This window comes from Hippopotamus amphibius, chromosome 13 (genome assembly GCF_030028045.1).
Source record: "Hippopotamus amphibius kiboko isolate mHipAmp2 chromosome 13, mHipAmp2.hap2, whole genome shotgun sequence".
NCBI lineage: Eukaryota > Metazoa > Chordata > Mammalia > Artiodactyla > Hippopotamidae > Hippopotamus > Hippopotamus amphibius.
In genome coordinates this window covers 42,800,899-42,813,828 of record NC_080198.1, presented here as the reverse complement: position 1 = coordinate 42,813,828, position 12,930 = coordinate 42,800,899, and the positions used below count along the sequence as shown (strand labels likewise).

The window sequence follows — 12,930 nt, the reverse complement described above, 5'->3', positions numbered from 1 at the left end:
CTGGTGGCATTGGTACCACTAGGAGATCAGGATCCTACTTTGTCTTCTCCCATACTCCTCCCCATATTATAATTTTGAATAGGGCATCTGAACCTAAAACTTGAACTTATAAATTATTAAACTTAATATATATGTTATGAGTTGACTTGTCTCCCAAAAAGATATGTTGGAGTCCTAACCCCCAGTTCCTGTGAACATGACGGTATTTGGAAATAGGGTCTTTGCAGTAGGATCAAGATGTCACTGTGGAGTAGGGTGGGCCCTAATCCAATGACTAATGTCCTTAAAAACAGATGGAAATTTCAACAGAGAGACACACAGGGGAGAAACCATTGTGAAGACAGAGACAGAGATTGGAGTGATGAATGCCAAGAATTGCCAGCCACCACGGAAGAAATTGGAAGAGACGAAGAACCATCCTCCCCTAAAGCCTTCAGAGTATGGCTCCGCGGACGTCTTGATTTCACACGTGCAGGCTCCAAACGGAGAGAATAAATTTGTTAGAAGCCACCCGATTGGTGGTAATTTCTTGTGGCAGCCCTATGAAACTGATGTGAAACATATGTTCATTTAACCCTTGCCACCACCCTGGGAGGCAGGAAATGTTACTATCCCCACCCCCCCGGGGACAATCTCAAAAGAGTCTAAGTAGGCGGAGAGCCAGGCTTTCAACCTGGGCCACCTGGATCACTGCCCATGTTCTTAACCAGGAGACCAAACTTCCCCCTTCTGCTGTTTACACAAGACAATAGCACTGGGACTTCCCTAGTGGCTCAGTGGTTGAGAATCCACCTGCCAGTGCAGGGGAAACGGGTAGGATCCCTGGTCTGGGAAGATCCCACATGCTGCAGAGCAACCAAGCCTGTGTGCCACAACTGCTAAGCGTGTGCTCTAGAGCCCATGTGCTTCAACTACTAAAGCCCGCATGCCTAGAGCCCGCGCTCCTCAACAAGAGAAGCCACCGCAATGAGAAGCCCATGCACTGCAACTGCAGCCCCTACTTGCCACACCTAGAGAAAGCCTGCACACAGCAATGTAGAGACCCAATACAGCCAAAAATTAAAAAACAAAAACAAAAAACAGCCCCTTCCTAAGCTTGAAAGTTGATAAAACCCACTAGAATGGCTATAATAAAGAAAACAGACAATAACAAGTGTTGAGGAGGGTGTGTGGAAATCAGAACCCTCTGACACTGCTGGGGGGAATGTAAAATGGTGCTGCCACTTTGGAAACAGTCCGGTAGTTTCTCAAATGGTTAAACATAGTTACCACGTGATCCAGTAATTCCACTCCTAGGCATGTATACAAGGAAAATGAAAATATATGTCCACACAAATGATTCATTCGTGAATGTTCATAGTGGCATTATTTGTAAGTGCCGAAAGTATTAACAATTCACATATTCATCAACCGATGAATGGATAAATAAAACAGGCACACAATGGAATATTATTTGGCCATATAAAAAAAGGATAGTGTTGAACATGCCACATCATGGGTGAACCTCCAAAATGTTATGCTAAAAAGCCAGACACAAGAGACTACATATTGTAAGACTCTACTTATAGGAAGTGCACAGAAAAGGCAAATTTATAGACAGAAAGCAGAGCAGTGGCTGCCTGGGCTGTGCTGGGACTGGGAACGAGGGTTAATTGTAAATAAGAGATCTTAGTGGGGGTGGGGGTGAATGTGTTCTATAACTGATTTATGGTGATGGCTGCACCAGTCAGTAAGTTACTAAAAAATCATAGACTTGTCTATGTGGAATGGATGAATTGTATGATATGTAAAATAAAGCTATTTTAAAAAATTTTAGGTTTGGAAACCTATACAGATCACAAGTCAACCACCTTAGACTATTCTGTTATTTTAGAACGGAGTCATGGCACTTGACGTTTTTCAATGATAAAGTGCTTCACTTTATTTATCGCAACTTTAGCTGCAGAAAAATGCCAGAGAAACTTGGAGTTGAAACACTGCAGGAGCCAGGATCAAAAAATATTATTTGGACACTCAGAGGCTAGGAAGCCACTGCCCTCCTTCTCCAAAGCCTCTGAGAAGTTGATAAGGAACCAATTAAGTTGTGACATCTGTTCTTCCTCATCCTAACATCACCTCAGAGGCAGACTTCAGCCTGGTGACAGTGACTCCTCTTTCAGCAGATCCAGCCTCGCTGCTGGAACTCCTCAGCCACTGCAGGCGGCCCACGGCATCCCTGGCGTTGCGATTTCTAGCCCAAGAGCAGATCCAAAGAGGCACTGTGTGTAGTGGGTGGCTGAGCAGAGCCACTGGGCAGAGCACTCTCTGGAAATGCCTTTTCAAGTAGCTTTGCAGGGTATGCAGACCCTTCTCCTAACTCCCCGTATGCTGTCCGTATCGGTGACCCCTCTTCTAGGAGGTTCAGAGGAACTGAGTCGGGCCCACCTATTCTCTTCTTGCACTGGGTAACTGAAGGTGATGTGTCTGCCTGGCTCTCCTGATAGGACTTCATCCAACTCCAGGGTAGTGAGATGAAGCAGCCCTTGGCAGAAACCAGGCAGGGCAACAGATCCCATCTTTGCCTGGTGCCCATTCAGTCAGGACTTCAGGCCCATCTTGGCCATCATCTCTTCGTACACTGTCCATGCCATGGCTGCCATCAGAGTTCTGCGGAGGGCCCGGGGAACGCTGCCTTGGAAGAAGCCACGCAGCCCATAGTCCTAGGAGGAAAATAGAGGCCAAAACTCTGAAACTAAAGCAGCAGTACAATTATATACCTGGCACAAGAGTGAGGGTCTCTCTCTGAATTACCTCATTTTAAGCCTTACTTTTTAGACTTTTATAAATAATGTTAAAACTATGAATACTGGGTCCAAGGAAGCAATAAACTAAAAAAAAAAAAAATTTTTTTTGGCAGAGTTACCAAGCTTTATCTTTTGTAGGCTTCCTCCATTCAGAGGAACTTATTTCTTAGCTGAAAATCTTATATAGGCTTACTATATATAGTGTACAGCTTGTACAGTGCACAGAAGCCCCAAGACCCAAGTGACAGCTGCAATCCAGCCCAAGGTCTATTTGCCAAGCCCTAGGCCCCGGCTCCAGGCTTAAGGAAAAGGTGCCTTTTTGGCAATTTGTCTGCCTGGAGGGAGAATCTTTTTTTCAAAAATTCACTATGTGTTCTTGGTAGCCCTATATAAAAATTAAAGACAAAACACCTCTAGACCTGGATTGTTCCTTCCTATTGGTATCATTCCTGCCATTTTCACATATACTGAAGACTATTTTTAAACTTCATGGTTTTAGGTATAAAAAACAAGAAAGCAGGCAACCTAAGCAGTGTGAGGAATATGATCAGATTCACAAGTATTTGCTTTATCAGGGTAAGTCGGATACTTGCTGCAGATGCTTATGTTTCCTCTGGTACCCAGAAAAATTGAGCGGTACAGAAACATCTAAAGACCTAGGTGACAAATTTACCTTGAACAAGAATATCTGATAACAGTACATGTTTCCAAAGAGCTAACTCAGCAGCTTTTAAATAGCATCATAGTGTACTTTATATCTACTGTACTTTTTATCTTCAATACCATCTGTCCATTTGTATTGGCATGAACTCCAGGAAACAAAACAATGTGCTTGTGGATTTTTTCTGACTACATTTCCTCTTAGGTCCTTGATTACGTTAATGAGTCCTCCCAGATCTTCCTGACTCAGTAGGTCTGGGGTAGGGCCCAACGATACGCATGTTTGACAAATATCACAGGTTGTCCTGATGGCGGGCTCCCTCCCTAAACAAACAAAACCAAAACCACCACCACAACAAAAAACCCACAACCACAGATTTTTAGCAGTGATTCTCAACCTTGGCAACACATCGGAATCACTAGGGAACTTAAAATACTGATGCCAGGGTTTCACCTCCCCCAGAGATTCTAATATGATGAGCCCAGGGAACCGGGATTTTTAAAAGCTCCTCGGTGATTCTGCCGTGTAAAGGATGAGAGCTACTGCCTTAGAGAGAGAGCCTTAGCCACAACATGAACCAATATTTATTCTAAAGCCTCACTTTGAAAATGAGTGTCACTGTCTCGCCAATCCACCGGAATTTCACTGGGGAGAGCTGCATGTGAGTTTTGATAACATCTGCAGGTTGTGTTACCAGCGAGGCCAGAATCCCGGCAAATATCCCACAGCCGAAATTTACAACGGGAACAAGGACTGCATCCAACCGGTCTGAAATAGGACAAAGGCACCATTCAGTTATAAATAAATCGCACATTCATCAGATAAATATCAATGCCAAGTTACCCACTAATTCTTCCCAAAAGCCAGAAGGGTCTGGATTCAAACAAAGCTAAGAATTCAAAATCTAAACTCATCAGTGTAAGCAGAATAATGGAACTAAATGTTCACCTTTTTAAAACCATCAGCATAAGTGATTCAGGCAAGAGTCATTCACTGATGCTAAAATATATGGATGAAAGAACAGGTTTTATATAGATTTAGAAAGATTCAAAATATTTCCCCACAGAGATACTTAGAAATTACAAAAGAACAAACAATTGAGTTTTCAGTGGAGACACTATTCTTATCCGAGTGATGAAAAGTTAACATTACCCACAGTAGGTCAAAGGGATGTCATGAGCTTCCTGATATAAGGCACTGAGGACACAACCTGAGTTATGTGCTCCTCTTGCTAAAAAGGTATAAGTGAATCTAGTCGAAAGGAAACATCAGGTAAACCCATGCTGAGGTTATATAATTGGCTTATACTCTTGAAAATAAAAAACTGCTACAAACTACATTATTTGGAAATTATTATTCGAAAAATCAAGACTGTAGATGAAAGAACTACCTACGTAACATTTCATGATTATGATAAGATGGTTTTCCAAGAATGCATTTGTTCTTAGGAAGTACACACTGATGTATTTATTTAAGGGTAAAGAGGCATCATGTCTACAACTTACTCTTAAATGTCTGAGAAAAACAATTATACATATAGAAAGAGAATAATAAAGGGCTATGGAGCTATATGTACTATTCTTGTGGCTTTTTTGCTGAGTATAAAATGATTTCTAAATACCAAATTAAAAAAATTTTTTTAGGATAGATGAAGAAGTTAAAAACATAGATCCAATCTCCCTTATTGCCTTAACTTTCTATTGAAAAATAAGGCTCTAACCTGCAGTGTCACACTTCCCGGTGCCTGGGGAGAAGCAGCAAATCTCCCAATGCACCCAACTGACACCTCTGTCATGGGGGTGGCATTCTGGCTTTCCCATTTAAATGACCTTGGTTGTAATTCCTTGCTCAGATTATCCAGACACCCTACTGAATGCAGGTTCACTTTACAGCATGTGTTTCTATCAATGCCGGGCTCTGCTTGGGTGGATGTTTACTGCCTGTCGATTTTGGCCATGTCTTGCCAACATGAGCTTACTGGTAGCGTGGGCCTGCCAGAAGGTAGGGGTTTGGCATCTTTCTCTCCATCCGAAGGAGGGCTCAGAACAACGTTAACTAGGAGCACGGCAAAGGACGTGACAATAATATTTTTCTCCTAGCTCCTAACCCACTGGATTTCTCAAACTTGTCTGACAAGAATCACAAGTGCTTCTTGAAAAATGCAGTCTCTCAGGTCTTACCCTAAAGCTTCTGATTTAGGATACCTTGGGTAGGACCCAGAAATCTGAAGATCAGGCAAATGCGGGAAGTGTTGCTGCAAGGCCTATGAAAAACATGCTTTATTCCACCCCCTCCCCGACTCAATAATTACATACTATCAGTACCCTGCCTTAAGAAGCTATCCACTCGAAAGGGCAGGGACCATGTCTGCATGGCCACCCTTGCATCCCAGCACCGGCCCCATGCCTGACACGATGCAGTTATGGCCCAGTTTCTAAAACTAGGCTAAGAATCTGGAGCTGCTAAGCACGAGTAGTCTCCTATCTCAGACAAAGTGGTGAGGATGTGATCTCTCGAGGAATCTCTCTTCCCACCACACCTTCCTTCACCCATACCATGAAGCACAATGTTTTTGGTCTGGTTGTAAAACATCAGGTAGATTCCGGAAAAGGGGGCATCACGAAGGAGTGTTGCTGTCAGGCCACTGAAGAGGCCCCGGTACCCCTCGCTGTGACAGATGCTCCTCAGGGCTGCGTAAATGCTCTTATAGTTGTACCGCCCGCTCTGCAAAGGAAGCACAGAATCTGTGGCTGGCATGGTGGCCCTGGGTTTGCGCACTGAACCATGCCATCTTCAGGGCGCATTACTGGGGCCCTGGAGGCTCCAGTCCACATGTGCTTAGCCTGACTACACGGATGAGTTCTCTGACCACATCGACCACTATGTTAGTTTATACATCAGGAGGTGGCATCAGTGGCCACTTGACTCAGGAGCCTGGTGTCTCTGTTTGCCCACTCACCTCGTACCGTGTCTTGATCACAGTGATGGGCGACATGCAGACCCCTGCAATGGAGCGGGAGCCCACCCCCAGTATGACTGACTCCAGGGCGGTAGGGGGATGGCCTCGCAGGAAGTACTGCTTCAAAGAGTAGAGAGTCCCAAAGTAGATTCCAACGCCAGGGACGCACCTCACGATGGACTGCAGAACAAGTTGGAGGGAGGAAAGGAATCACACACCAACACATAAGATCCTGTCTGAGCTGGATTTCCCCAAAGAAGGCCCAGGATTGGCATGCAAGGAGTCGACTGAAGGTGTGGAGGGAACACCAATGGGAGAGTGGGGAGATGAGATGGGAGGGAAGGCAGCCAATAAAGGGTGTGTCATCTCATCGGTTATTGCCATGGGCAATGGAATCCCTCCGGGGAACTCTGTGGATCAGTGTGGACGTGCCTCAGTTACCCCACCACCTGAGGAGGGACAGGAAGTTTTAAACATCAGCTCTCATTTTTCATTGGTTAAGGGCTGCTGCAGGGTTGGGGTGAGTGTGAATTTCCTGACATTTCCAGCAAAGTGAGTTCCTAAGGCCAGAAAAAGCTGTCTAGGCAAAGAAATGCAGGTGTGGAGGGACTGGAGGGGTGAGGGCAAGGCCTGCTGACAGCTGCCTCTGCTCTAGGGCTTCATGCTGCACTAAGAAGTCGTGCCCAGGGCACACAGGTGTGGTATTTCCCAGGGCCCTCAAACGGAAGCCAGAGACAGTGAGAGGGACGGGCAAGAAGACCAGAAAGGCCCCCCACCACCTCCAACCCTCACGGACTCTTAAAAGAGCGCATGTGTGAGGTGGATGAGAAACGGCTACATATTAAAGGAAGGGGTGCAAGACAAGACCCAAAAGGCAGCTTACGGGGGACATCCCTTTCCAGAGGCCCAACAGACTCTCCGTGCGAACCACATTCAAGAGCAGAGCCAACATCCCAACACGTCTGGATCTGAAGGCAGACAAAACAGAGGCAAGGAAGGAAAAATCACTTAGACCACGTCCTTGTGAAGGAACTCCTCACTCAAAGACATCTCTGTATGGACTTTTCTAGAACACTTAAGAATCTCTACAAGGCATCTTGGAGTTACTCTGAGTTCCTACGTGCTCACGATGTGGTAGGTACATGATTCTTTGTCCATTCACACTGCAAGCAATGGGGTAACATCTTACCCTCACCTTGTGCACTTTCCACAGGGCTGAGCCCAATAGGGAGCACACAAGAGACACTCAATACTTACCTTATTTCCAGAAAACCACCCACTGCTTGTGCCAGGCAGCACAGTTATGACATTACAGGCTGGCACGATAAAAAGCAAATGTCACCAAGGCAGATCCCAGGAAGCTACTCAGGGGAGGACCCCACTTAATTAAGAGAAATGTCAAATAAGAGATGTTCCTGTGTCTGAGACATGTTGTTGAAACCAGTTCCTTAGTGAAATGGGGGGTGAGGTGGCGGGAGGAGACAGCGGGCCTTACCCATGGGCTGAGGGCTGGAGGGTCTGCAGGCGTGTTTTGAGGACATCCAGGGGCTGGAAAAGGAGGGTGGAGCAGGTCCCACCGATGGAGCCACACAGGAAAGCTCTGATCACTGGCTGCAGCTGCAGGGCAAGAGAACACCAAGTCAGCAGCTCTGTCCCACCCTCCGCCATAGCTGGACCAGTCGGTTCTCTGTAAGGATCTCTTAGAAACTCATCTGGTGGTGCCCTGTATTAGTTTTAGAGTTCAGAGAAGCAAAAAGTGTAGCCAGGAATGAACAGTGTTGGGATGTTGTTGAGAACACAGTACACTCCAAGAGGCAGCGCTATGGTCTTACTGACAACAACTTTAGTAATTCTGATAATTAAAAACTGATGGGTAACTTCGCGCCTACTAAGCAACCCGGTTCTTTCCATCTGAGAATTATGCCACTGACCACACCTCCCTGCTTGTCTTGACGGTAAGTTACTGGCTAACTCCTTTTCATCACAAAAGCAAAAATCAATTAAACAGCATTTTAACTCTGAACTGCTGGTTTCAGGATCCCTTGGTTGTAGGACCTGTAGATTATTTACAGGGGTAAGATAAAGGAAGTGAAACCATGAGTGGGTGTGATGTGAAACGTCTGTGCCATTTCCTGTAAAACCCATGCATTTCCTTAATTTAAAACTTTCCCCCTGTCCTATACTCATTAGTCTCACTGGGACCTAAAGAGATTGCAGGGGCACCGCCAGCCAGCAGCCACTCCTGGGTTTGCTGGCTGTCCTTTAAGCTGGGAGAGTCACACACACTGGGTAACCTAGAGGCAGCTTCCAGAAGGGCAGGACTGCCTCGCAGACTAACTGTGCTTCCCCCAAGCACACTCCAGAGGCCTCATGGCACGCCCCGGAATCCAGACGCAATCAAGTAGTTGTAAAAATGCACTTTTAAAAATCCAAGCAGGAAAGAAAAGTCCTCTCTTCCAAAGAAGACACTTGTCAAACTCCATCCAAAGATCTTCTCTCTTCTCATTAAATGGCATTTGCACTATTATTTTTTAGCAAATGGCATACTGTTGTCCTAAGATGCTATTAAGATGAAGTTGCCTGTTAAATGTGTCACGTAACTACCTACCCCGGAACCAAAATGTTTGTAATCTGTGGTATTTGTTTCACGGAGAAGAGAGATTACTTCACGTCTCACCAAATGAGCAAGTCTCAATTTATAACTGGAATTCCTTAAAAGGACTAAATAAGTCCTAATAAATACTGGAGCTTATAACCACGTTCAAATAGCTCTCCAAGCATCAATGGTAAGACCACAAGTACAATCAAGCCAAATGGGTAAAACTTCATGGGGTGTGTGTCCTGCTCCTTTTGCTAACCTGTATTCTCACGAATTTTGTTTCTCAGCCTCATCCGAGCCTTTGTGGCATCAGTGAGCCCCTCTTCCCTGCACACTCAGCCTCTTCCATTGACATCTTCTGCTCTGTCTGGAACAAGCTTGAAAGCCCCCCATCTTTCCAGCCTGATGCCACATCATCTCCACTCCCTCTTTCCTAGTCACCCTTCAGGTCCCCATAGTTCGCCATCCAGCTAAAGCCCCTCCACTAAAGCTGCCTCACCAAGGACCTGCCACATCCCAGGACCGCTTTCCCGTCCATGGCCTTCTCTTACTTGGCCTCTCTGGTGCATTTGAAACAGCTGATCGCCGCTCCTCTCTTTTCGGTGTCTCTCTCCTCTTCTGGCTGCCCTTCTAAGCCTCCTTTCCTCAGCCACAGATGTTGCTGTTCCTCTTATCTACCCGTAGCTGCGGCCTCTCAGGGCACCCACACCCCCACACCACGCCACGTTCGTTCGACACACACAAGCCGGCAACGCCCACATCTCCAGCCTGCTTCAGCCTTTCTCCTGAATCCGCTGTCCCCATGCTTGTCCCACCTCCCCTCGAATGGCCTGTAGGCATCTCAAACTCAACATCCACAAATGGAAACTCAGTCCACAGTTCTCCACACACTTGCCTCTCCTTCAGTCCACACTGACATGTTCCAGCAAGACATTTGGGAGATAAGACTCCTTGGTCTACCTACTGTTTCATGACCAACTCCTGCTGATAACCCCTCATTCCTCCCAGACCCTGCCCCACACTGATCCATCCTAGTGACCTCCTTGGGGGTCTCCAGCCTCAGCAGTGCCAATCCCCCCGACCAGAGCAGGCTGGGGTGAGGCATCCACACACACCGCCTCGAAATCTCACAATGCTCTTAAGAGCTAGATGTTCAAACCTATTTTTCAGATGAAACTGGAGCTCACAGGGATGACAATGTGTCCTAAATCACGGGGTTTGAAGCCAGTGGCTAGGGCTCAAAGTTCATGCTTTTTTCACCATCCCTCCCAGTCTAAGTGACAGTCCAGGGCACGTCCCAGGGGGCTCAGAAGCGTTCCGCTGTTGGCTGTTGACCACCACCAGCTCCTTCTGGAAACGCGCTCTGCCTCCAGCTTCTGGGATTAACACTGTCCTGATCTTCCTCCCACTTCCCCGGCCTCTCCTCCCTCACATGCAGAGGCTCTTCTTTTCCACCCTCCTGTCCACAGCTGCAACCTCTCTTCCACAGATTCCCATATCCACTTGCTCTGATGTCCCACAGGCACCTCAGATGACACTTCCAAACCATAATTCATCTTTCTCCCTCACCCCCGATGTGCCCCTCCTCCAGGGCGCCCCATCCCAGTGAACACCCTGCCACTGACCTACCCTAACCCCCCACCCCTGTTCAGTACTCCTCTTCAGTGCTTCCAATGCACCCGAGCCCACCTGTCTTATGACTGAGGGTCCAGGACAGAGGAGGCCTGCCCTGCCCTGTTCACAGTGGTTCCTCCAGCACTGACCATGCAGCCTGGTCCACAGCAGGTGCTCAACAGTCAAGAATGAGTGAATCACTTCATCTAATAGGAAATCTGCACATGGCTCTTCCTTGAGCACAATTCCACAGAATAAAGCTCAGGGGGCCCTGCAGGCCACATTCCTGGACAGGGGAATCTCCCCTGACTCCCCCCGGCCCTTTACTCCAGTAAGGCTGTAGGAATGACCTGCAGTTACAGCTTCTAAGCAGTTCTCTTTGGAGCTGCTTCTCCAATGCTCTCACAGATTCTGTATGGAACTACCGTATACTCCCCCTGCCCCCTCACCAAACACCATCCTCCATTTCAGGAACTATTTTCTTAATGTTTTTATTTTCACAGCACATTGCTTGGACATTTTATTGGCTCAATAAATACTTGTTGAATACATGCATAGACCCCATAACATTTTTAACTTTGTAATTTTCCAGGTGCATTAACATAGAACAGATGCTAAATATATACCGGCAGTATAGATTAACCTCTAATAGTTCAAAAAAAAAAAAAAAAAAACCACCAAAAACAAAAACAGGTAACAATTGTTTCAAGCCAGAATTTACTCTTCATTTTGAAAGTCTGAAGATATTGTCAACGGTGGATGCCACACCCTTTAAGGCATGTTTGATTTTTTTTTCTAAACAGCCCAAATTCACTCAAGGTAAATACAATGAGTAATACAGCTGGGTTTTTTGTTTGTCTGTTTTGAGGCGGGCAGGGCAAAAACAACCAAACAATAATAGACACATAATGGCAATAAGCAGCACTTGAATAGTTAACAAACAGGTTCCACAAGGAACTCTCACTCCCCTTTGAAAAACTATATCCTAAATCCAATTCAGATCTCCAAGGCCAGAGCTGGAGGACCCAAAAAGATATAGGTAAGCCCCTGTCCTAAGATGTAAACCTAGAGCAGCCTCTGCCGCCACCTCTGTTAAAGGTAAAAAACAAAAACCACAGCCCTGCCCTGCCCCTGCCCCTGGCGCAGGTTGACCGTGACCTCAGGGAAAAAAGCAGCCGCTGCCAACCGGCCCTCTCTACCTAGAAGCCAATCCGCATCCCACGGCTAGTAGCAACTCAGCCAGACCTTCCTCCCGGGCCCGCCTTCCCAGCCCCGCCTCCGCCTCCACCAATGGCTGCCCCGCGACTCGACCACGGCAGCCAATCCAGGCGCGGGAAGGGCGTGGCCTCGCGGCGCCGGCAACCTGCACCTGCTCCCCAGAGGGCCCACCTGGTCCAGCCCGCGGGCGCTGTGCAGTCCGAACCCCACTCGCTCGAGCAACGACAGCTTCCTCAGGCTTAGCGTTACTGCCGGGCTTTACAGTGGTCCAAACACCTACCCACGTGTCCTCCCACCTGTCGCTCTAGGCATCCAACTCAAAGCGACGTCGCGTAGCGCTCGCACCTCCCTCCGGACCACGCCGGCACATTGCCCCGACACCCGCCAAGGCCCCGGCAATCCCGCCTACCTCTACCCAGATACCAATACAAGCAGCGAGGCCTCTGCTTGCCTGTTCCAAGGGCTGGACTGCAACTTCTCTCCTTTCTCCCTCCCCTCTTTTAATCCCCTAGTCAAACTCCATCTCTGCCTCCACGTCCCCAACCACTTATGCGCGCATCCCGGGCACAGAAAAGGTTCCCCGAGGGCCACTACCCTCGGCGACCTTCCGAATTTCCCTCCCCGAGCCGGCAATGCCGGAACCCCCGCCTTCCCTTCCCCGCAGTTTACCATAAGCGTCTCCACCCTGTCTCCGACATCTTGAGGCTGCAGCAACGGCGGACGTGACTTCTGAATCATTGGAGGGGAAGCCTGCGAGTGTGCTGGGCCCGGGGTGCCGTCGATGGGCGCTCAGGCCCGGCCCCGGCGATCCTGGGGAAGACGCGCTGGCGGTAGCCGGGCTTCGCGTTCTGCTGAGAGGCCTCTCTGCAGTCTGCGCGGGTCGCGGGGCGGGACCTGCGCGCCCACCGCCTGTGCGTGGCTCCGGGGGCCGCTCTTCACTGGCTCAGCGGACTGCGCGGCTCTGCCCCGCGGCCCATCCTGCCCGGTCGCCGGCTTCGCGGGGGGCGGGGAGGAAGCCGGAGGAATGAGCTAGAACAGCGGGATTTAGCTTCCGGGGTGGGCTCGCGTCACGCGCTGGCGAAAGTGTGCTCCTCAG

The 12,930-nt window shown here is 48.1% G+C and overlaps 1 protein-coding gene across 1 annotated transcript; it reads right to left on the bottom strand.

Moving 5' to 3' along the window:
• Positions 1–1,886: 1,886 nt before the first annotated feature.
• Positions 1,887–12,899, bottom strand: SLC25A38 (solute carrier family 25 member 38). The gene is made up of 7 exons (XM_057706591.1): positions 12,504–12,899; positions 7,899–8,020; positions 7,287–7,371; positions 6,404–6,583; positions 6,000–6,168; positions 4,046–4,212; positions 1,887–2,699 (listed from the first exon to the last, which is right to left on the bottom strand). The coding sequence occupies exons 1-7, from the start codon at positions 12,570–12,572 to the stop codon at positions 2,577–2,579; spliced, it is 915 nt and encodes a 304-aa protein (XP_057562574.1). The 5' UTR covers positions 12,573–12,899; the 3' UTR covers positions 1,887–2,576.
• Positions 12,900–12,930: the final 31 nt, after the last annotated feature.